Source organism: Capricornis sumatraensis, chromosome 9 (assembly GCF_032405125.1).
Source record: "Capricornis sumatraensis isolate serow.1 chromosome 9, serow.2, whole genome shotgun sequence".
Taxonomy (NCBI): domain Eukaryota; kingdom Metazoa; phylum Chordata; class Mammalia; order Artiodactyla; family Bovidae; genus Capricornis; species Capricornis sumatraensis.
In genome coordinates this window covers 39,024,070-39,048,469 of record NC_091077.1, presented here as the reverse complement: position 1 = coordinate 39,048,469, position 24,400 = coordinate 39,024,070, and the positions used below count along the sequence as shown (strand labels likewise).

The following is a 24,400-nucleotide window of genomic DNA, read 5'->3' as shown; positions in this document are numbered from 1 at the left end:
CAGCAGTCTCTGCCTCCACTGGCAAAACCCCCATTTTGCTGGCTTTTGAATCATTCTGGTGGCACAAACCTCTGTCTACCTAGAAGAACCTCCTTCTCCCTCACCAAATTCTGTTTCCTCCAAGATAACACCCCTGAAGCCCCAGCAGTGCCCTTTGGCTCACAGCTCTGCCCCTCTGCAGGCCTGACTTCCGCCATGCCTGAGAGGTGATCTGGCTTGCGCACAGCTGTGGTTCTTCCAGGTGAGGACCAATTCCGGGCCCAATCCAAGCCAGCCCTCGGCACACACAAGGGTCTCAACAAATACTTTAGACTGGCCTAGTGAGACATGGGCCGGATTTCCAGGGCCATGTCCTTCCTTTCCCCTCTAGCTCCATGACAAAAATCTCATCAATTCTGACATGACAATCCTGGCTGCTCCTTGTCTCAGCAGAGCCTCGTCCTCCCGGGGACACCAGTACCAATCTTGCCCAGTCCTAACGGCTTCTGCTCTTCTAGAACCAGCTCCAGTCATGCTGTCTCCCCAGCCAATGCCAGTCTGGCCACCAGCTCATGTTAGGCCAGTCTAGGCTCTAGCTCAGGGCCCGCCAGTCTTCCTTTGTCACATCCTGCCAGTAAATCTTTTCCTGCTAGGGAAGTGTTTCTTCTAAAATTCACCTTCCCTTTAACTGGTAGGTCAGAACTCCTTCTAGCAATGAAGAACGATGGCCTAGAATTGAACTTATTGCCAACAAGTATCTTAGCCCCAATTAATGTTCCTCCATTTGGCCAAAAAGGTGAGAACTAGCCTCCCACTGGTGGGGCTTTGAGCCTTGACCCATGATGGGATCGGCATCCTCATGCCAATCACCAGATTTTCCTTCTACCTGCTAGCCACCTCTCAGTTTCATTTTTTCCCCTGCATTTTTTATTGAGATATTACATATCATAAAGTCCACCCACTTACGGTGTACAAGTCAATGGTTTTAGCATATTCACAGAGCGGGGCAATGGTCACTATACTCTCAGGTTAGCACGCTTTCATCACCTAGGAAAGAACCCTTTACGGTCCTCACCCTTTACCCTTTACCCTTTACCCTTTACCCTTACCCTTACCCTTACCCTTTAACCCTTTACCTTTACCATCCTCCCTCTCCCCTAGCCCCCACAACCACTAACCTACTTTCTGTCTCTATAGATTCGCATATTCTGGACATTTTATATAAATGGAGTCATATAACAAGTGGCTTTTTGCATCCGGCCTCTCTCATTTAGCATAATCTTTTGTGTTCATCCATATGATAGTGTGTGTCAGTACCTCATTCCTCTCTATTGCCAAACAATTTTCCATTTCTTTTGCTGGTTCCCTGGCAGAGGCTGAATCTCAAAATGCTGAAGCACCCCAAGGCTCAATCCTCTTCCCCTCTTTGTCCCTCTCTACTCAGTTCCTGAATCTCAGAGATTCATTCGATCTCTTGACACAAAATAACACCTATATGCTAAATGACTCACAAATCTCTCTATCCAGCCCTTTTCCATGAATTCCAGACACACAGGTCCCCCAGCCTCTTCCATGTCTCTGCTTGGTCATCTCAAGCATCAGGTTTGACACAACCAACTCAAGAGAACCACAGTATGAGGTCAGTTATGAGTAGTGATAGAAGAATGCTAGTAAGGCTTAGACAATAAAGAATTCGCCTGCAGTGCAGAAGACTTGGGTTTGGTCCCTGGGTCGGGAAAATCCCCTGAAGAAGGGAATGTCTACCCACTCCAGTACTCTTGCCAGGAGAGTTCCATGGACAGGGGAGGCTGGAGGGCTACAGTCCATGGGGTCGCAAAGAATCAGACATGACTGAAAGACTAACGCTTTTAGCTCCACATTTCACTTCATAAGCAAATGCGCTCTGACATCAACAACATGCAAGGAATGCTTACTCCAAATAGACAAGGATGATTTAATATTAGGAACTCTGTTAATATATAGTACCATGTTAATAGACAAAATAAGAAAGAAGTCTTATCAATACATGTTAACAAGGCAATTGATAAAATTCAACATGTATTTTTAGTAAACACTCTTGATAAAAATATCGATAGAATAAGGTAAATATTTATAAAAAACACCCCAAACAATCATTTTCCAGAAGCACTTTCATTAAAGTAAGAAGAAACTCAAGTTGTCTTCTTCTGTTCATTATTTAACCTTTTTTGGAGGCACAATAAAAGCAGTTGGACAAGAGAAAGAAACTAGAGGTATAAAAACAGGAAAAGAGTAGGTAAAACCATCATCATCTGCAGATAATATGAAAATATAGAAAACCCAAAACCCAGGACACTATTCCAAACTATAAAAAAGTCAATATGGTGGCTTTTGTATATGCCAACAACACTCAGATATAAAAGAAGGATCTGAAACACCTAGGAATACACTTAACAAGATCAAGATGAGGAAAATTTGAAATACTGAGCACACAAAAGATCTGAGCAAATAGGAAGATTCAACATTAGAAAGATGTCAACCTCTTGTAAACATTTGATGAAATAATCTGCTAATGCTACCCTGAAAAAAATACCAAAACGTAATAGAAAAAATCTCCTACTGAAAAAAGCAAGATGCAAAATGCTATGCATAGCATGCTATCATTTCTATAAAAAGGGGACAAGCATTTGTATATAGATAAGATATGGACTATCTATAGGAGGTGAAGTAGGAAATGGGTCTCATTGCTGTTGGTTAGTAAAATGGGTAACTGAAATAGGGCTGGAAGGGACACTTTTCACTGTATACATTTTGGGTAAAATTTTGAACCATGTGAATACTTACTCAAATTTTTTAAAAACTGAAAACAATAATATTTCTATTTAAAAAAAAATATTTTAATGGCTTTGTGTTGCCAGCAAGTGATTTAGGTATCTAAAACCTTCCATTACTGGGCTCCAAGCCATGGAGTTATGGATGGTAATGAGGAGGTGAGGACAAGAGAAGCCACCACCATTATCATCATCCAAATCAAGGAACTACAGTGAGCTACAGCCCATATACCAAATGTAGCCCACTGTCCTATTTTCATAAATAAAGTTTTATTCTAAACTCTACATCCATTTGTTTACATACTCTCTGTGCTGCTTTCATCCTCTAACAGCAGAGTTGAACACTTGCAACAGAGATTGTGTACCCTGCAGAGCTTCTACAGAAACATTTGCTGACTCCTCATCTAAATCAAAAGGACTCTGACACCCAAGGTCTTCCTATCAAGCCCCAAACACTCTTAACCCAGTTTCTTCCCCAGTCTGCTCCACTTCAGCCTGTCTTCCCTCCTCTCGTGAAGAAAGAAAAAAAATAGATTTCTCCATCCACGCATAGAAAAGGAAAGCCTGGACAGAAACTGAGTATGGTTGGGTTTCTGCTCCTCCTCAGTGATACTGGGGGCTGAGGAAAAGGAGCACAGGGCTAGGAAGGGGACCACCTGCTGCTCCCTGAATCCCACCTCTCTCCAAGCCCAGCTAAAGACTGACCGAGGGAGGAAGGGAAGCCTGGCCCCTGGTTTGCTTTGTGGTCTGGGGAAAGTCCCTTCCTCCTCAAGCCTCATCAAGCCTCTGTTACTGAAGAAGAGGAAATAGATAAGTCCCAAAGATGCTTCCAGTTTTCACATTCTAGCAATAAGACCATGACCTCCATGACCCCCTCCAAAGGCAAAGTAAGAAACCAGCTGTCAGCAGAGCACTGCAATACAAAGCTCATAAACCAGAGACAGCCACAACCAATCTCGGTAATTCCTCACTGCTCTAGAGGGTGGGTGTAAACTCAAAGGAGAGAAGGTGTGAGCCCGGGCAGAGAGGACTGGGACCAGCCCACTCGACAGACCCCAAGCACAGGGGATACAGCAGAGCTTGGGCAGTGACAATGTCAGCTGCTCTCTCCATCCTATCTCATGGAGTCAACGACTGAGAGGGCTTGCAGCCCTTCTGCAACTCCCAGATCTCCCCCTCCACCTAGGACCCAGGTCTCTCTGCAGTTCCAGCCACACCTCCCGTGGCCAACGTTTATCCACTTACTTTCTGTGCATTCGAGCCTTTCCACAATCTGATGAGGTAGGGGTGATTATCGTCGACTCCAAGTCCTCCTGGGCCTCTTTTCTCTGCTGGCCTGTCCCGACCTGCCCCTTCACATGTGTGAATGTATTCAGCAGGTGGTGTGTTCATTTTCTATTGTTGTTGTAACATATGACCACTTGGGCTTCCCTTGTGGCTCACCTGGTAAAGAATCCACCTACAATGCAGGAGACCTGGTTTTGATTCCTGGTTTGAGAAGACACTCTGAGGAAGGGAAAGGCTACCCACTCCAGTATTCTGGCCTGGAGAATTCCATGGACTGTATAGTCCACGTGGCCACAAAGAGTTGGACACGACTGAGTGACCTTCACTTCATGACCACTTAGTGCCTTATCCTTTTAATCTCTCCCAGGCCTGCAGGTTTGAAGTCCAGGATGGCATGATCGGGTTCTCTGAGCAGTGCTTACAAGGGTGAAATCAAAGTTTCCAACTGTCATGATCTGGTGTTTGGGATCCTCTTCCTAGTTCGTTACTGCTGTTGGCAGGTTTCAGTTCCTTGTGGTTGTAGGACTGGGATCCTCACTTGCTGTTGGCCAGGGATCCTTCTCAGCCCCTGGCAGCTGCTCTTTGTTCCTTCCAGGTGGCCTCCTCCATCTTCAGGTACCAGGTTCAAATCTGATTCCCCTTCAGTCACGAGCAGCGGAAGCTCCTCAGACATACTGTCCATTCTCCTGTTTTCCCACGGTTGCCTAAATGATCTTCCAAAATCATAAAACTAACCAGGTTAGCCCCCACTTAAACTCTAGTCCCCAGTAGCATCAAGATCTAAACAAAATTCTGTAAAGTTCATTCATTCAAATGTTTTCTAAGCACTGACTCCCTGCCACATGCCAGATCCACAGACAGTCTCTGCCCTCCTGGAGCTTTAAGTGCTGTGAGACAGAGGGACCCCAACAATGAACATGGTGGTGTTAAGAGTTAGTGGGCCCACCAGGCTGCCTTCATCCCTGCCCTCCCCTTTCCATACCCCCAGGCTTTGCCAGCACCACCCCCACCCATTCCACAAATCTCAGTAGGAAGGAGCTTTTTCCCAGATCCCTTCCTAGGTTCCAGTTCAACACTCTTAGAGTTCCTGATGCTTCCCCATCATGGAACACAGTAGTGGAGTTCATATGGAACCTCTGGGAAGGTAAGGACTTTCTCCAGCTCACTGGCACTTCCTCCAATGCCTGGTACAGCATTTGACACATACCAAATGTTCAGTACATTTTTTGGAATGAATGGAGAGTCTGATAGGCAAATGGTGGAGATGCAAACCTCTTCAGCATCCTCTATTCCTGATGGTTTGTTAACTCCACAGAAAATGCTGGCAGCAAAAACTCCAGCCACTCAGCTCTAGCCCATGGGTGCCTAAGCTGCCCTCCTGAGTCCTACCTGTAAATTGCAGCTGGAATCCCAGTTGGGATCAGCTATTTAAGGACCAGAGCTCATTCCATGGCACGAAGTCTGGCAGGCATGTCAGTGTTGATTCCAAAGAGGCCAAGGGGAGAGGATGAGATTTTCTGGGCCCATCAAGCTCAAGGATCTTGTTAAGCAGTGGAAGGCAGGATGGCACTGTGAAGACAGGGCAGGTTTTACATGCAGGGACTTGCACACAGAAACACACACACACACACATCAACACACCACCAGCTTCTATCAAAACCGCAAAGAAAACAGCAGAGTCTCCAACAGAGGAGAAACTTCTCTGATTTTTGAGAACATGCAAAGCCAATGGAAGAGGATAACAGATGAAGCAGACGGTGAGAGCTGCAGCCTAGGGGAGTCTTTGTGAGGGTGGCAGGGACACTGCAGAGGAAACTTGCCTCAAGTGGCACCCACAGGCTTCAGGTTGGTGCGAATGGGAGTCAGACATTAACAGTGGCAGCACTGGCACCCACCGCCTCCTCCTCCTTCCCGGCAACCCCAGAAGAAATTTCATCTGGGAAAAGCATGGGCTTTCAGCAGGTGTTAGTAGTCCTTAGTAGCATTTGCCTCAGGCTGCAACTGGGGATCCAGGGCTGACAATGGACTCAGCGGCCACACTCTCCCTCTCTCCACCACCAGCTGGAGCCACAGTCCATGGCCCATGGCAGCTGCATCGGCACAAAGAGCCCGACCAGAACACCAAGCATCTTGCTGGACTGCCTCAGCTCCCGTCTGTTGAATGTCCAGATGAGGTGGTCCCTAGGGCCCCTTGGATTTCTAAAAATATCATCCTCCCCACTGGTTTTATCTCTGTTAGAAATCAAAGCCACATGCTACTGCCCACCCCAGGTCACTGGCTGGAAAAGCAGGAAGAGAGGGAGAGAAGTGCTGATGCCTTCCATTAGCCCTAACCCTAACCCTACTAAGAGGTAGTGTTACCAGTGTTACGGATTAAACTGTGTCCCCCAAAATGATATGTTCAAGTGCTAGCCCTGGTACCTATGCACATAACCTTATTAGGAAAGAGGGTTTTACAGAGGTAATCAAGTAAAGATGAGCTCTTTAGGGTGGGCCCTAATACAATAGGGCTGGTGTTATTATAAAAGAGGAAAATGCCATGTGACGACAGAGGCAGAGATTAGAACAATGTGTCTCCAAGCCGAGGAACACCAGGGAAGGCAGCAACACCAAAAGCTAAGAGAAAGGCACAGAAGGGGTTCTTCCCAGAACCTGAAGAAAAAGCACAGCCCTGTGGGTATCTTGATTTTGGACTTCTAGCCTCCAGGATTGTGAGACAATAAATTGTGTTGTTTTAAACCCCCCAGTTTGCAGTATTTTATTAGTGCACCCCTTGGAAACTAATACACCCAGCCAGTCCCCAGGATCTGCTTACTGAACATGTGACTAGAGCTCCTCCCCACCCCACCCCAGTCTATCATCATGAGGAAAAGGAGAGGAAGCAGGCCCAACCTTCATGTGGGAAGGATTCAGGGCGAGAGTATAGATGGAGTTCCGGTCCCTCCTTTTCTATTTCTACCCATCCCACTCTGTTCTGTATGGTGAGGGACCCATATGCAGATACGTGGACACCCCATGCTCTGTCCACACGCCACCCACACACGTCTTGGCCACCCTCCAGGGACAGTTCTCTCTCTGAAGAACAGATCAAGGGAGACAGCTGGGCAGTCTGTAGTAACGGACTCAGGGCCGACTGGGCAGGGAGTTACCGCACTCGGAGGATTTGACCAGGGGTGGGGTGGGGTGTCACACACTCCCTTGACCTTGTACATCTCTCACCCCTGCTCAGGCCCTGGCAGTGCCTGGTGGCCCAAAAGGCAACAGCCTGATGTCCAGTACATGCCGAAGAGCACCAGGAAGTACTTTCCCGGCAGCATCTCACCTCCACCCTCATTCTATTTTAAAGGTGAACATAACTGAAGCATAGTAAAGTTGAAGAACTTGTTCATGGCTAAACAGCTGACAAAGTACATTTCTGGGATCAAATCGTGATCTGTTTGACTCCCACTTATTTTTCTTCACATAACCTGCTTTTCCCTAGACCTGACTTAATTGGTAAACTGCCAAAACCATATAAAATAGATTAATAACAAACAGATTTCTAAAAAGCAAGCAGTGCAGCCATCAAAGTAACTTAATACTAGAGAAGAATACAAAGGCTGGACATAGACTCGAACACATATTAGAATCTGGTATATCACAAAGGCATTTTAAATGAATGGATAGAAAGAGAAAGAATTCAATAAATGGCACCAAGACAATGGCATGTCAACTGGAAGAAAGCAAAGCTGGAGTCCCGCCTTGTTCCTCACACAGTAAAACCGATGATCAAAAATTTTCCTATAAACAGTAAAACCACAAAAGCACTAGAAAATTTCCTTAAAATACAAAAAGCTTTTCTAAAGCATTAAGAGACAATTCTATAGAAAAACTGGACCAGAAAAGAACAGAAAGTTCACAGAAAAGAAACAGAAATGACCTATAAAAATATAAGATATCAGTCTCTTTCTGAACTAAAGAAATGTAAATGAAAATAGACACTATTTCTCCCTATTAGATCAACACCAGTGCTCTTCCCTCTGAAAAAAAAGTTTGCAAAAACCCAGTCTTCCAAAAGAGACACTATTAGGACAACTTTAAACCACACCTCTTTAGAAGACAATTGAACCACACTGCATCCATCAAAACATAAAAGTTATGGATTTATCCTTGAAGAGACTTACAAAAGTACCAAAGATAGTGCACAAGGTTCATTGCAAACTTTTTCAAAATTGTAAAAACACTAACAACAAACTAAAGTCTTTCAGTAAAGGTTGGTTAAATATACAACATGAAATGGCAATGTATTAAAAGAATGACTTATCTTTATCTATGATGAAAATAGAAAAATTTCCCAATATATATTGAGAAGTGGAAACAAATGGTCAAAACAGTGTATTATATTATTTAATGTACGTAAACAAATACATGATATATATTTGCATATATACATACACAAATTTAATAGTGAATATCTCTGGAGAACATTTAAATGAGAGGATAGGTGTTAGGGGAGAAGGATGTTTAACTTTTGCTTTATACTCTTCTGTACGATCTGAAAATGTTTTTAACATAAATATCATCACAATGCTACATTTTAAATTCCAAAGCCAAAATCCTGACCTTAAAGAAAGCTAGTGTTCTGAAGTGTCAACCTGATTTTTCTAAGCTCTCAGCTTTACACTGAGTCAGGTGTGTCCTAAGCAGTTATGTATGAGGAAGGCTTCATACTCTGGAATCCCACTTGATGGTCCCTCTTTCCTTAGCCTCTGTTCCAAAATCTCAGGCTTCACTTCTGGGGAGACACTAATTGCCATTAAGGCAGCTGAACTTCTAATTGAACTTTAGCTCCTAGAGTAAGCATCTAGACTGACAAATAAAAAGTCAATTAAAAACTCTTCCTTAATTTTAAATGGAAAAAGAGTTCATATTCCATGTTAAATGGAAAAGAGTTCATATTTCAGGCCAGAAGCTGTGCACCCCAAGTTTCGGGGCTGAAAGATGGAGGACAAGATGTGCTCATTTCCGGCGGGAAGCTCTGTGCCCCACATTTCCAGGCTGATATATGGACAAGTTCATATTTTGGGCCAGAAACTCTGTGGGCTGAAAGCTGGAAAAAAATCCATTTGACATTATACTATTCCTGAAAGTTATACTCTTTTTAGGAAAATGTATTTACATATTCCCATAAGGCAAGGTTGTCAGAAACACAGAGAAAACTTCCATAGGAAATCACATTTAATTTCCATCTAAAATAAGACTCAAATGCACCTCTCTATCAGAGAAGGCAATGGCACCCCACTCCAGTACTCTTGCCTGGAAAATCCCACGGACGGAGGAGCCTGGTAGGCTGCCATCTGTGGCATCGCACAGAGTCAGACACGACTGAAGCGACTTAGCAGCAGCAGCACCTATCTATGAAGCAGAAAGAGACTCACGAATCCAGAAACTAATGGATGCCTGTGGGGATTTTGTTGTGGGTGTTGCCAGATTGAAGTAGAAATTAAGAGATAAAAGTCACTATGTATAATATAAGTAAAATAATAGGATGTATTAAAATAATAGGCTGTATAGTATGCAACAGAGAGAAATATAACCATGATTTTGAAATATCTTTAAATGGTATATATTCCATTAAAATATTGAATCATTATGTTGTATCCCAAAGCAAATAGAGTAATGTGAATCAACTATACCTCCACTGAAAAAGAAAGAGTGGATGGATAGCTACAAACACAAGAAATAATCAATAATGAAGCTTAGCAAAATAAAAATGGGAAACGTTTAGGAATAGAAACTCCCATCAAGAAACGAATTTGGATAGGATTACTAAAAATCTCCACTGGTTCATCCACTAGAGGGAACAGTATGGAGGATCATTAGAAAACGAAACGCGGAAGTGACTGCGGAAACAGCAATCACGCGCCTGGGCATACAGTCAGGGAGAGGAAACATTTTCGAAGACAAGGGTACCCATGCCATCCCTGCCAGACCAGTTTCCAAAATTGGGACACTGCTGCAACCTAAGTTTAAAAGACACAGAAATGAATAAAGGAAATGGATTCTATGTACAAAACGGTATATGAATCAGCCATAAGGAAAAGGGAAAAATGCCATGTTCAGGCACGGACCAGAAGGCAGAGATGATGGTAGCAAGTGATAGAATACGGTGTCACTTCTAGGTGGAATCTAAAAATGGATACATAGGAGCTCTTTGAGCCAAGATAAACAGTTCACAGACTTAGAAAAACTCTTCTCACTTACTATTAGCAGAGAAGAAAGGTGTTGCGCACATAGAAATGAGCTACTTGACTAACGTGTGCACACTATTTAGAAAATAAGCCGCAAGGACCCCCTAAGTAACACTAGGAATGATACTCCACTTTCTGTAATAATCTATACAAGGACAGTCCCTGAAATATAATATATACACATCTATGTGTGAGTAAATCAAGTGACTGAATTTTAAAAAAAACAACCCACTGCCTTGTAATTCAAAGTTCAAACAAGCGAATAAACACAATAAATATAGAAACATAACCTGACTCTATTCCCCTCATTCCATGGTTGCCTTGGCTGGTATCACATCGCTGGAGAACGGGCAGGCTAGGGTCCCAAGGCTGGGTTGTTCTGGGGCTCAGGGTCCTGGGAGGATGTGACAGGCAGCATGACCCTACGATATTCCTGGAATGCCTCTTGCCCTCTGCAGGACCCCTCAATCTCTAGGTACAGGTGAAGTGAATTAAGAGATTTGAATCAATGTAGACACACATATATGTATCCAATAGACGATCCAAAACGACCTACTGAATAGCAGGTGGAAGTTTACTGATCCCACCGTAACCACCTAGATGAGAACAAGAACCTGAAAGGAAATAGATAAGTGGTCATACATTAATGCATCAATCTCTGTACACCTGAAACACACATAAAATCAGAAATCACCTCTATTCCAATATAAAATCACACAGAAACGATGGGGAGGCTGGGGGTAGGGAATGCGTGGGGCTGAATAATGCTGCTGTCTTGTGGCCATCTTCTGTAACAACAGCTTGAAAAGCTGTGTTGATGGGCATTGAGCATTCTCAAGGCCAAAAGGGTCTCTAAGTCAAAAAGAGCTGATCTCAACAAACGTCCTAGGAGTGGTCATCAGAAAAGAATTTAAAGCAGGGCCAAGTTATAGGAAGCTGAATCGAGAGGTAACAGGAACTCACCTTTGAAAAGAAATCACATGGAAAGAGGTCAATTTTACTAAATACTAGAAATGCAAATCAAAGCCATAGGAAGGAATCATCTCAGCATTCAGAATGGCCATTGTCAGAAACTTGACAAACACTACCTGATGGAGGTGTGGAGAAAAGGGAATATTCCTCCCCTGATGCTGGGAATATACACAGAGACACTATGAAGGATCGTGCGAGGCTTATTAAAACAAAGAAAATGAGAATGAGGTTAGAACACTCTCTAATCCCATACATGAAATTAACTCCAAATCATTAATATCTAAAGGTCAGGAGGGATTTTATGAAAGTCTTAAGGAAAACATAGGAAGGAAAGGTGATTATATAAACTACAATCTGTTTTGGGATTTGGATGACATCATTGCAAGGTCTTTTGGAATCCATCTCCTAGAGCAATGAGAAATAAACCAAAACCAGGAAAATGTGATCTACTTCAATTTCAAAGCAGGTGCCCAGAAAAGGAAATTTTAAGGAATGAAGAAGGCAACCTAGAATGCAAAGAAATATTTGCAAACCAAGATACCCACAAGCAATTCATCTCCAAAACTAACAAACAGCTCACACTCTGGTAATATATAAATAAAGTCGATTCCATAAAAATATTGCATTACTATGTTGTATCGCAACACAAATATAGTTATGTTAATCAAATGTACTTCAATTACAAAAAAAATGGGATATATAGCTACAAACACAAAAGAAAACAAGAAAAAAGGAACAAAATGAAAATGGGAAATTATATACAATAGAAAAACCAATTGAGAAATTACTTTGGATAGATTATTAAAAATCACACAAACTACCATTTTAATCTTTGCTTCCAAAACAACCAATTAGTCAAAGGAGGCCAATGAACCTATGAGCAAAATAAATACAAACAAGAAAGCCACGCAAAAGTCACGTTTTACCAGGCCCATGTTCTGATAATAAGTACCATCAAATGATACATAAAAGTTCTGACGATTTTTTCAGAAAACTATTCAAAAGGTGTTAACTCTGAAGATGTGTTTCCCATATTTTTATCTGTGTCCCAAGTTTCTGTGCTGAAATATGAAGTTCAGATTTTAGGCCAGAAGCTGTGCACCCCAAATTTCCAGGCTGAAATATGGAAAAGGGTCAACATTTTTCCAAAGGTATGCAAACAGCCATTAAGCACATGAAAAATTGTTCGGCATCATTATTCATCAGGAAAACACAAATCAAAACCACAACCAGATACTGCTTCATACACACTTGGATCACTATAATGAAAAAGTCAGATAACAGCAAGTATTGATGAGAATGAGGAGAAATTGGAACTCTTACACACTGCTGATAGAAATGTGAAATGGTATAGCCACTTTGGAAAACAGCCAGGCAGTTCCCCCAAAATTTAGAGTTATCACTGACACAGCAATTCTGTTTCTAGGTGCATACCCAAGAGAAGAATCAAAAACATATGCCCACAGGAAAACTTGTACATATATGTCCACAGTAGTACAACAGCTAAAAGGTGGTAACAACCCTGTCTATCAACTTATAAATGGATAAAATGCAGTATATCCATACAACAGAATGTTGTATTTAATATTTAATAAAGGAACAGTGACACATGCTACAACATAGATAAACCTTGAAAACATGCTAAGTGAAAGGAGCCAGACACAAGAGGCCACACATTTTATGATTCCATGTCTGTGTAATGTCTAGAAGAGGGACATCTATAGAGACAAAGCGTAGATTAGTGGTTACTTAGGTCCAGGGAGGATAAGGGGGCGAAATGTGATAACTAAAGTGTGCAGGGGCTCTCTTTGAAGTTAATGAAAATGTCCTAATTAATTTTGATGATAGCTGCACAACTCAGTGAATACACTCAGTTCAGTTCAGTCACTCAGTCGTGTCCGACTCTTTGCAACCCCATGAATCGCAGCACACCAGGCCTCCCTGTCCATCTCCCAGAGTTCACCCAAACTCATGTCCATCGAGTCGGTGATGCCATCCAGCCATCTCAGCCTCTGTCGTCCCCTTCTCCTCCTGCCCCCAATCCCTCCCAGCATCAGAGTCTTTTCCAATGAGTCAACTCTTCGCATGAGGTGGCCAAAGTACTGGAGTTTCAGCTTTAGCATCATTCCTTCCAAAGAACACCTAGGACTGATCTCCTTTAGAATGGACTGGTTGGATCTCCTTGCAGTCCAAGGGACTCTCAAGAGTCTTCTCCAACACCACAGTTCAAAAGCATCAATTCTTCGGTGCTCAGCTTTCTTCACAGTCCAACTCTCACATCCATACATGACCGCTGGAAAAACCATAGCCTTGACTAGACAGACCTTTGTTGGCAAAAGTAATGTCTCTGCTTTTGAAAGCCACTGAATTGCACACTGTAAATGGGTGAATTATATGATATGGGAATTATGTCTCAATTTATTTATTTAAAAAAATACTTTATTTATTTATCTGGCTGCACCGGGTTGTAGCTGCAGCATGCAGGATCTTTTTTTGTTTGTTTTAGCTGCAGCATTTGGGATCTTACTTCCCCAACCAGGAATCGAACCCAGGCCCCAAATGCAGGCCCCCTGCATTGGGAACGCAGCATTTTAGCCACTGGACCACCAGGGAAGTCCCATGTCTCCAGTTGAAAAAAATCATCCTCCTGAGTTTTTTAAAAGAACAGACCTTTAGTTCATCAAGGCCTAACTTTCTCATTTTCTAGATGAGACACTGAAGCCCAGAGAGGTTAAAATGACTTGCCCAAAGTCTTTTGCCATTTAGAATCCTGATGGCCTGACTACCCATTAGCAGTTATGTCTTCACCCATTTTACCCTACTTCAAGTGCACATGAGTGGCCCTTCACAAAAAAATCAGTGAGGTCACACAAACCACCTTAAGTCTAACACAGAGCTCCAGACTGGTGTTAGAAATATACAGAGTTGTTTACTGAGGACAGATTCGTTCTTGGCATTTCGTTGTCTTAGAGCTCAAAAAGCTGACACTTGTGACCTAGTCAAGCCAAGATGCCTACACTTTCATTATCCAGCCATGTTTCATCACCTTTGAACTAAAGTTGAATACCAAGTCCACAGGAGATGAGCAGAGCACGAGTTTGGACACTAGTGGACAGGATTCAAACTCAGCTTTGTGTGAGCTGCAGGAAGCTATTACCTTTATGAACCTAAGGAAACTTTGAATAATAAGGGTATTCTTTGTGAGCTATTGCATGTAATGTGCTTGGCACATGCATTTTTAATTCCTTCCTCTTTCCACATAAGAACTGAGTGGTCTTCATACGTGAGACCTTGGTGAGGTCAGTCAAGCACATTTGCTTGAATCGGGTTTCGTGGGGATGAAATTCTCTGCAGATTTAATCATGCCCAGTGCACACATCTGGGAACACTTTCCCCTTTGCAACCCTGATACATTGTCACCCAACCAACAAGCTTGAAAGAGGAATAGAAAACCACCTGGGAATCCCAGCCAGCTGTGTGCTCAGAGGAGCGCTGCTCTCATGATCTCACGTGCCACTTGGGGAGGGCTCCCCAAGGAGACAAATCCCTGGGTCGGGAAGATCCCCTAGAGAAGGAAATGGCAACCCACCCCAGTAATCTTGCCTGGAGAATCCCATGGACGGAGGAGCTTGGTGGGCTACAGTCCATGGGCCGCAAAGAGTCAGACGCGACTGAGCCTTCCCCAAAGAGGGCCAGAACTTCTACTACAAGACCTAGGGGGAGGGAGGCAGGGGACGGTTTGTGAGAAATGCTGTAGCAAAGTGGTAGACAGTAAGGCAAATCTGACAGTAGCCCCCAGTCCTAAAGCTCAGGACAGGTTATCTTTACTCAAGAAATTACACAGTAAAAACATTTGAAAGATCAATTTTTGGTTACATTGTGCATATAAACTTTATTTTCAAATTATATTTTGTTGCTTACATAACCATTCTCATTGCTCAACTGATATATTTTTCTATTTGTGAAATTATTTGGGGTCTAAGGTTAGAATGGATTACATCCTACTTTTCCTATTAAAATACTAAGTTTCAAAAAACTACTTGTTTTGGGATAGTAAGTATAGTCATTTTCTTAATATTGATTCTTTCAATCCACAAACATGGTACACCTTTCCATCTTTATGTCTTGATTTCTTTCTTCAGCAGCTTGTAGTGTTCAGAGTACAGGCCTTTTGTCTCCTTAGGTAGGTTCATTCCTAGGTTCTTTTTTTATGTGATGGTAAATGGAGTTGCTTCTTGAATTTCTCTTTCTGATCTTTTGTTGTTAAGTGTATAGAAATGCAACAGATTTCCATGTATTAATTTTGTAACCTGTGCCTTTGCTAAATTCTTTGCCGAGTCCTAGTATTTTTCTGGTAGTATCTTTAGGATCTTCTGTGTATAGTATCATGTCATCTGCAAACAGTGACAGTTTAATTTCTTCTTTTCCAATTTGGATTCCCTTTCTTCTTTTTCTCTGATTGCTGTAGCTAGGACTTTCAAAACTATGTTGAATAAAGTGGTGAGAATGGACATCCTTGTCTTATCCCTGATCTTAGAGGGAATGTTTTCAGCTTTTCACCACTGAGTATGATGCTAGTTGTAGGTTTGTCATATATGGCCTTTATTAAGCTGAGATATGTACCCTCTATGCCCACTTTCTGAAGTTTTTTTTTAATCATAAACAGGTGCTGAATTTTGAATTTTGTCAGAAGGTTTTTCTGCATCTATTGAGATGATCATATGCTCTTTATTCTTCAATATGTTGATGTGGTGTATCACATTAACCTGCAGATGTTGAAAAGTCCTTGCATCCCTGGGTTGAATCCTTCTTGATCATCAGAGAGGTTTCCTGCAGATGTTGAAAAGTCCTTGCATCCCTGGGATGAATCCCTCTTGATCATCAGAGAGGTTTACTAATGACAGACTTGTTCTTGGCATTTCATTGTCTTATGACTCAAAAAGCTGACACTTTGTATGATTTTTTTAATGTATTGTTGGATATGGATTGCTAATATTTTGCTGAGGACTATTTGCATCTATATTTATCAGTGATATTAGTCTGTAATTTTCTTTTTGTGTGTGTGATATCTTTGGTTTTGGTATTAGAGTGATGGTGACCTTATAAAATGAGTTTCAAAGCTTCCTTCCTCTGTAACTTTCTGGAATAGTTTCAGAAAGATAGGTAATCTACAGATTCAATGCAACACCTATCAAACTACCAATGGCATTTTTTTGCAGAACTAGAATTAAAAATCTCAATATTTAAAATGTATGGAGACTCAAGACTCCAAATAGCCAAATCAATCTTTAAAAAGAAAAACAGAGCTGGAGGAATCAGGCCCTCTGACTTCAGACTATATTACAAGGCTACAGTCATCAAAACAGTATAGTACTGGCACAAAAATAGAAACATACATCAATGGGACAGTATAGAAAACCCAGAAATAAGCCCAAGCACCTATGGTCAATTAATCTATGACAAAGGAGGTAAGACTACACAATGTTGGAAAGACAGTCTCTTCAACAAATGGCGCTGGGAAAACTGGACAGCCACCTGTAAAAAAAAAAAAATGAAATTAGATCATTAGTTAACTCTACTCACAAAAATAAACTCAAAATGGATTAAAGACCTAAATGTGAGACTTGACACTATAAAACTTCTAGAGAAAAACATAGGCAGAACATGCTCTCATAAAAATCACAGCAACATCTTTTTTGATTCATCTCTCTGAATAATGGAAATAAAACCAAAAATAAATAAATGGAACCTACTTAAACTCAAAAGCTTTTGCACAGCAAAGGAAATAAAATGAAAACAATTCAAAGACTGGGAGAAAAATATTTGCAAATGACGTGACTGATAAGGGATTAGTCTCCAAAATTTACAAATAGCTTATGACACTTAACAGCATAAACAAACAACCCATTCAAAAAATGGGCAGAAGACCTGAATAGACATTTCTCCAAAGAGGATATACAGATGGCCAATAGGCACATGAAAAGATGTTCAACATCGCTAGTTATTAGTGAAATGCAAATCAAAACTACAATGAGACATCACCTCAGACTGGTCAGAATGGCTATCATCAAAAAATCCACAAACAACAAATGCTGGAAAGGGTGTGGAGAGAAGGGAACCCTCCTACACTGTTGGTGGGAATGTAAATTGGTATAGCCACTATGGAGAACAGGATGGAGGTTCCTTAAAAAACTAAAAACAGAGCTATCCTATGACTCCACAATCCCACTCGTGGGCATATATCTGGAAAAAAAAAACATGATTTGGAAGGATACATGCACTCCAGTGTTCATTATAGCACTGTTTACAATAGCCAAGACATGGAAGCAACCTAAATGCCCATCAACAGAGGAATGGATAAAGAAGATATGATAATATATATATGATGGAATATTACTCAGCCATTAAAAAGAACGACATAATGCCATTTGTAGCAACATGGATGGACCAAAAGAGTGTCATAGTGAGTGAAGTAAGTCAGACGGAGGAGAAATACCATATGACATCCCTTATATGTGGATTCAAAAAAGAAATTATACAAATGAACTTACAAAGCAGAAAGACAGTCACAAACTCAGAAAATGACTTATGGTTGCCAGAGGGAAGGGATAGTTAGGGATTTGGGGAAGGTCAGGTACACATTGCTATATTTACAACGGATAACCAACAAGGACCTATTGTATAGCACAAGGAACTCTGTTCAATGTTATGTGCCAGCCTGCATGGGAGGAGGGGTTTAGGGGAGAATGGATTCATGTATATGTATGGCTGAGTTCCTTCCCTGTTCACCTGAAACTACCACAACATTTTTAACCAGCTATATCCCAATACAAATAAAAAGTTTAAAGTCTGAAAACAAGAGTACTTGTTTTTTATGTAACGGCTGCACTTGGTTTCAGGGTTAAAAGTTCAGGTTTTCAGTTGGCTTAACTGTCCCTTGCTGTCAAGGCCACCTGCAGACTTTTAAAGTACCACTTTATGGCCTGTTCCACTACCACAGAAATGGCCCGCCTACCACCACATAATCAAAGGCAACTGATGTATAACAATGATTCACTTCCCTGGTGGCTCAGTGGTAAAGAATCTGCCTGCCAATACAGGAGATGCCTGTTTGATCCCTGGGTTGGGAAGATTCCCTAGAGAAGGAAATGGCAATTCACTCCAGTATTCTTGCCTGGGAAATCCCATGGACAGAAAAGCCTGGTGGGCTATAACCATGGGGTCACAAAAGTCAGACACGACTTAGCGACTAAATAACAACAAATATTCATCCAACGTTCCAAGACAGAGTACAAGAAATAAGTCAGAGGTACAAGACCCACCCCGGTCTAGGCCTGCTGACCTCCCCAGCACCGTATGTGTGTGTTAGTCGCTCAGTCGTGTCCGCCTCTTTGCGATCTCCGTGGACCGTAGCCCTCCAGGCTCCCCTGTCCATGGGAGTCTCCAGGCAAGAATATTGGAGTGGAGTGGGTTGCTATTTCCTTCTTCACGGGATCTTCCCAACCCAGGGATCTAACCCGGGTCTCTCTCATTGCCTGCAGATTCTTTACCATCTGAGCCACCAGGGTAGCCCAATTAATCCTCTAGAGTTAACTGCAAAAGCGCCGCCTACTCAGCGCACTTCCCCACCCTCAGCCCGTGTTCACACTGTCTTCCCTCTCAGCGGTCTCCGTCATGCCTTCTGTGGGTGTGATGCCAGGCAGTGGCGGGAACTACGAAGAAAACAAGAGGGTTAGAGGATGCCGGCGGGAGGTAGGCAAAGAACTTTAATTTTGGGTACGTTGGTCAGGAGGCTCTCTCCTGTGATTAACAGCTGAGCAGATTTCTGCGGGAAGGGTGGTACCGAGTTCTCCGAAGAAAAGAGGTCTAGACCGAGGCGCTTAGTGAGTGAATGGTTCCATCTCTTGCCAATAAAGAGAAAACAGAGTGTGAGAACCGTGCTAGAACGAAGAAATCGCAAGCAGTGCCAGGCTTTACCTTAACCTTGGCACCTAGGGAGTGCCAAGGACCCAGGACCAACTCAGGACCTGGCACGAGATGGGGATCGGAACTGCCCAAGTGAGGGATCAGATTCTGAGGTTTGGAATCACACCGAAGACTTCCCATTCCACAACTCTGGTCGCAGACCCCGCCCTTTAGGCAGGGCTCCTGTCCGCTTAGATGCGGTCACGCCCCTACAGGTACAGCTTCCTCCTTGCACCGCCTACACCTGTGACGCTGAACTCTCACACAAACCCAAGCCCGGATCCTAGTCCCTCTTCGCCTCCTCCAGGGCCCGCCTCCTTCCGGCCTTCGCCCCTCGCCTCATAGGCCCTCCGTTGTTGTTGTTTAGTCGCGAAGTTGTGTGCTATTCTTTGCGACTCAATGGACTGTAGCACGCCTTTCCTCTGCCTTTCACTATCTTGCCGAGTTAGCCCAAATTCACAGCTTGCCTGCCGACTGGTGCCCGAAATCGCTTCCGCCCCGCCTGCAATGTGGGAGTGGCCCCGCCCCTACGGCCAAGACTCCACCTCTCGGCGCTCCCTGTTTCCTAATTGGCTATGTTGCACTGCCTCTTCCCGCAGAGTAGCATGACCCGGAAGTGATTTCTGAAGTGCCGGCCGCGTGGGCTTGTGCCTTGAGTGCTAGGTTGCCACAGTCGCTGCCATGACCAAAATAAAGGCAGATCCGGACGGGCCGGAGGCTCAGGCGGACGCGTGCTGCGGGGAGCGCACTTACCATGAACTGCTGGTGAATCTGAACCCCATCGCGCAGCCTCTGGCTTCTCGCCGCCTCACGCGGAAGCTCTACAAATGCATCAAGAAAGGTGCGGTGGACGCCTAGCCGGGGCGGGACGCGGGTGGCAGGCCGAGGCCCCCCCAACTGATTGTTCTGTCGTTGCAGCCGTGAAGCAGAAGCAGATTCGGCGCGGGGTGAAGGAGGTTCAGAAATTTATCAACAAAGGCGAGAAAGGGTAAGAATCCCCCCTACCCTCCGCAGGATTTCGATGGTATCCTGCTGCTTAACAGGTAGTTGGTAAAAGTGCTCCGACTTGGGTCGTATGCAGAAGATACATTCCGTACAGATGTCGATACCACTTACAAGAGCTCAAAGGGACACCTTGGGGAAGGTGAATTCCAGGGGAACCAAATCGTATAAGCCAACTTCCTTAGGATTGATCCCAGCTTCATTCACTTAGCGACTATTTACCGAGTGTCTACTGTTTTTCAGGCACTGTGCTATGGGGAGACAATGGCAGTAACTAAATACACACAAAAGTACAAGTTGTCATGGGTGAGCATGAAGGAAGAGTACAGGGTGCAGCGAGAATGACTTCATTATCCTACAGCTTTCCTTTTGGGCATTTTTCAGGATCTGAAAATTATTTGCATTTTTGTTCCCTGTCTCTCTCACTCAGGCCAGAAAGTAAGCTCTTTGAGAACAGAATAAAGCCTCTCACTGCTTTATTTTCAGAAGCGCCTGGTACATTGTAGGTGCTCAAGAGCTAAATAATGCTGGGAGTATTTGGTGCTCTATGGAGTCTGACCTAGGTGGAGTAGCTGAGGCCTGAAGATACAGGATTCGTTTGTGGCTTCCAGGTTTGGGGGGGCATTCTGCCAGAAGAAAGTAGATTCCAGGGCAGGAGAGGGTAGTAGTGGATAGAAGTGCTACCTTCTCATAGGACTCTAATAAGCCATTGTAAGTTTAGTTTTTGTACTCAGGAGTTTTGGAAGCCAATGAGTGTTAAAGTGAGGGGTGACATAATTATGTTTACATCTTTAGAAGGTTTTTCTGGCAACTTTGGAAAAGATCAGAGGTGGAAAAATAGATGGAGAAATTGAGATAGGTGGCTACTCAGGTGCAGAAGAGATGAGAGCAATTTTGATTGGGTTATTGATGGCAGAGATGGAGAGAATTAAAGTGGATGGATGAGAGGACTTTTGCATACAGAGTGAGGAGGTGTGGGCTCCAGGCAGATGGACAGAGGGCCCGTTCCCTGAGACAGTGAACAGTGAGGGAGCCAGATTTGTATGAGAAGATCACGAGTCTGGTTTTAGACAAGTTTTCAAGGTGCCTTTTAAACATGGAAACCCTCTCCCTAGCAGAACTATCAGATAGGCAGGTGGCTATATGGGTGTTCAGTTTGGGATAGGGTTGGGTTGGAGAGAATAGATTTGGGAGTTGTCTAAATATAGAGTTGGCACTTGAAGCCTTGGTTACAGATGGGGTCAGCTGAGAGAACGTACTGACGGAGCAGAAAGACCAGGCTGTGGGAATACCAGCATTGAAAGGCTTCTCTGGAATTTCTGGGCAGTCCAGCGGTTAGGACTCCATGCTTCCACTGCAAGCGGGCCAGGGTTCCATCCTTGGTTGGGGAACTAACATCCCACAAGCTGCACAGCACGGCTAAAAACAACAAAGGCTACTCAAAGGAAGTGGAGCCTGCAGAGGAGGGTCTATGAGCCAAAGGAAAACTAGGGAGTGTGGACATACTGCTTTGAACCCAAGAGCTCTTTCCTTGTGTTTTCCTCTCCCCTAGAACAGACTCTTCCTGCTGTCATCAGGGCTCCTGAGGCTCTTGTCGCAGAACCCCATCACCTGGACAGCTAGAACAGTTACAGATTCTCTGGCAAGCTTTCCTTGGTTCCCTATCACTCTTAGGAATGAGCCTTGAAGCACTCAAGACCCTTACATATGACTAGTTTTTCTAGCCTTCTTGTCAGCCTTATCTCCACATCCTGGATTCCAAAGCCATCCCTGGCTCCCAGCAACAGCCATCGCCTGTGTATCTGGTATCTTTCTGATTCTCTCAACCTTAAATGCTTTCCCTGCCCCCAGCCCCTCTATGGGCTTCCCTGGTAGTTCAGTGGTAAAGAATGTGCCTGCCAAGGCAGGAGATGCAGGTTCAATCCCTGATCTGGGAAGATCCCCTGGAGAAGGAAATAGCACCCCACTCCAGTATTCTTGCCTAGAAAAACCCCATGGACAGAGGAGCCTGGCGGGCTATAGTCCATGGGGTCACAAAAAGTAGGACATGACTTAGTGACTGGCAGCAACAAAGCCCCTCCATGGGCTGCCTGACAGATGTTCATCATTCAGCTTTCCTCTAAAGTGTTTTTCCTGATTCCTTTCTTGATTGTCCAAGGAAAGCTGAGCTCTTACTCCTTAGCATCTCTCATACTTCATCTGTCCTGGTACAGTACCTTTTGTCACACTTGGTGGCATTTACTTGTTGCCAGGCAACAGAGATCACCTCCATGCACTCACCAAACAAATCTGAATGCATTTCTTGAGTTTGGGAGACATATATGATGGGGCTCCTTGAGGGCAGGGGCCTGTTTACCCATCTCTGTAACCTCCAAGGCCCAGCTCAGAGGCTTCCCTTATGACTGAAAAGGAAACCAGCAAGCTGGGAGTGACAGTGATTTCTCTTATTTCAGGATTATGGTTTTAGCAGGAGACACGTTACCCATTGAGGTATACTGCCATCTCCCAGTTATGTGTGAAGACCGGAATTTACCGTATGTCTATATCCCCTCTAAGACGGTAAGGAGCCCCTGAGCCCCTGATCTTGCTCAGCACAGAAGAGGGCCTGGGATCAGGTTGGTGGCAGCAGGTCATAGTGGCAAACAGCATGAGCTCTGGAGCTAAAGACAGGCCTGGATGGATTCTTGGCTCTGCTGCTTCCCAGATGAGGGAATGCAGATAAGTCACCTCTCTGTACTTCTACTTCCCTGTAAAATGGGACTGTGGGAATGAAACAGAAGGTGAACTTGAACGTGTCAGTCCTGTTAGGTGGGTGCAGTGTTCAGAAGGGATGTTCTAGGGACCTGCAGCTGTCCTTACCCTTACATAGCAGAGGCCAGGTCTGGGCTCCAAGGGATGAGGAATAGCAGGGCCCTGGAAAGCACAGGCCCTACTTAAGGGGACAGCCCCTACTGAGCTGGAGCCCTTTCACAATTGCCCTATGGAACTGTAGGCCCAGTGTCGCTGGACCACAGCTTGAAAGTCTGATGAGTTTAGATGGTGGCAACCAATTCAAAATGTTAACATTGGCTGAATAGCACATGTCTGTGGGCTGCATTAGGCTGGTGGACCATCAGTTTGTGACTCCTTGGTGCACAGGTTGTGTGGCCTTTGTTCCAAACAGCCTTTCTTCCTTCTCTGCAGGACCTGGGTGCAGCCGCTGGCTCTAAGCGCCCCACCTGCGTGATAATGGTCAAGCCCCACGAGGAATACCAGGAGGCCTATGACGAGTGCCTAGAGGAGGTGCAAGCCCTGCCCCCACCCATGTGAAGGAACTTAGGCACAACTTGGGCACCTGCTCCAAAAACAGTTGGCTTGGTGGCGGGCCAGTTGGCTGCCCTCCTGCCTGCTCACATTCAGACATCTCCGTGGTCCCGAGGCACGTATTCTTCCTAAGCAGCTCCAACAGCTACTTCACAACAGCAAAGCCAGCGTCTTCTCCGACAGTGCTGTTTCCTGTTGAGCTTCAGTGAAGATAGTTTCAAGAATGTGATGTGGGGGAAGTAAATCCTAAAACTAAAATGTGGTGAGTCTGCGGGTGTTTTTTTTTTTTAAGCAGCAACTACTGGTGGGGCCAAGTTGTTGGTGGGGAGGAAAGGGCAGAAGTAACCTTTCTCACCAGAAGACCCCAGGACTTCAATAATGCTCGGTGTGAATGCTTGGCCACCAGGGTCAGTGCTGGACTCAAGCTGAGAACGGACCCTGCTCCCACCCTGAGCTTTCCACTCTACTTCTAGAGTAGCTGGGAGCTGCAGGGCAAGCCAGCTGAGCCCAGAACCCACTTCATAGAGCCTGTAGTTCCTATGTTGGGGACACCCCCATTCCTCTTTTCTCCCCCCCCTCCGCCGAGAGCCTTAAATGCCTCTGGGAAGCTGACGGATGCAATTTACCTCCGCACACAGTAAATTTTAAGTAGGTATTTGAAGCTAATGCAGAATCCCAGGCCATCTCTCCTACTTTGCCATTATGGCCCCAGTAACCTCATCTCTTCACACATTTTAGACTTACAGTGTCTTGTTGCTCTCAGAGGCCCAGCGCAGACTCAGTACACACAGCAGCCAAGCTTCAGGCACCCTGCAATAAACTGGAAGGACCTTGGGCTTGAGGGTTGGAACT

At 44.1% G+C, this 24,400-nt stretch overlaps 1 protein-coding gene across 2 annotated transcripts; it reads left to right on the top strand.

Moving 5' to 3' along the window:
• Window positions 1-19,898: 19,898 nt before the first annotated feature.
• NHP2 (NHP2 ribonucleoprotein) lies at window positions 19,899-23,763 on the top strand. Of its 2 annotated transcripts, XM_068981184.1 has the most exons (4): window positions 19,899-20,084; window positions 20,162-20,231; window positions 22,699-22,804; window positions 23,429-23,763. In XM_068981184.1, the coding sequence occupies exons 1-4, from the start codon at window positions 19,925-19,927 to the stop codon at window positions 23,552-23,554; spliced, it is 462 nt and encodes a 153-aa protein (XP_068837285.1). In that variant the 5' UTR covers window positions 19,899-19,924; the 3' UTR covers window positions 23,555-23,763. The 2 variants fall into 2 exon arrangements, with proteins under 2 accessions (XP_068837285.1, XP_068837286.1); XM_068981185.1 differs by lacking the exon at window positions 22,699-22,804.
• The last annotated feature ends 637 nt before the right edge of the window (window positions 23,764-24,400 follow it).

Bases quoted from the DNA above. Each gene is read 5' to 3' on its own strand.
- NHP2 (XM_068981184.1), top strand. From the start codon at position 19,925: ATGACCAAAATAAAGGCAGATCCGGACGGGCCGGAGGCTCAGGCGGAC. The intron at 20,085-20,161 runs GTGCGGTGGACG...CTGTCGTTGCAG, and splicing joins CTACAAATGCATCAAGAAAG to CCGTGAAGCAGAAGCAGATT. The intron at 22,805-23,428 runs GTAAGGAGCCCC...CCTTCTCTGCAG, and splicing joins TCTATATCCCCTCTAAGACG to GACCTGGGTGCAGCCGCTGG.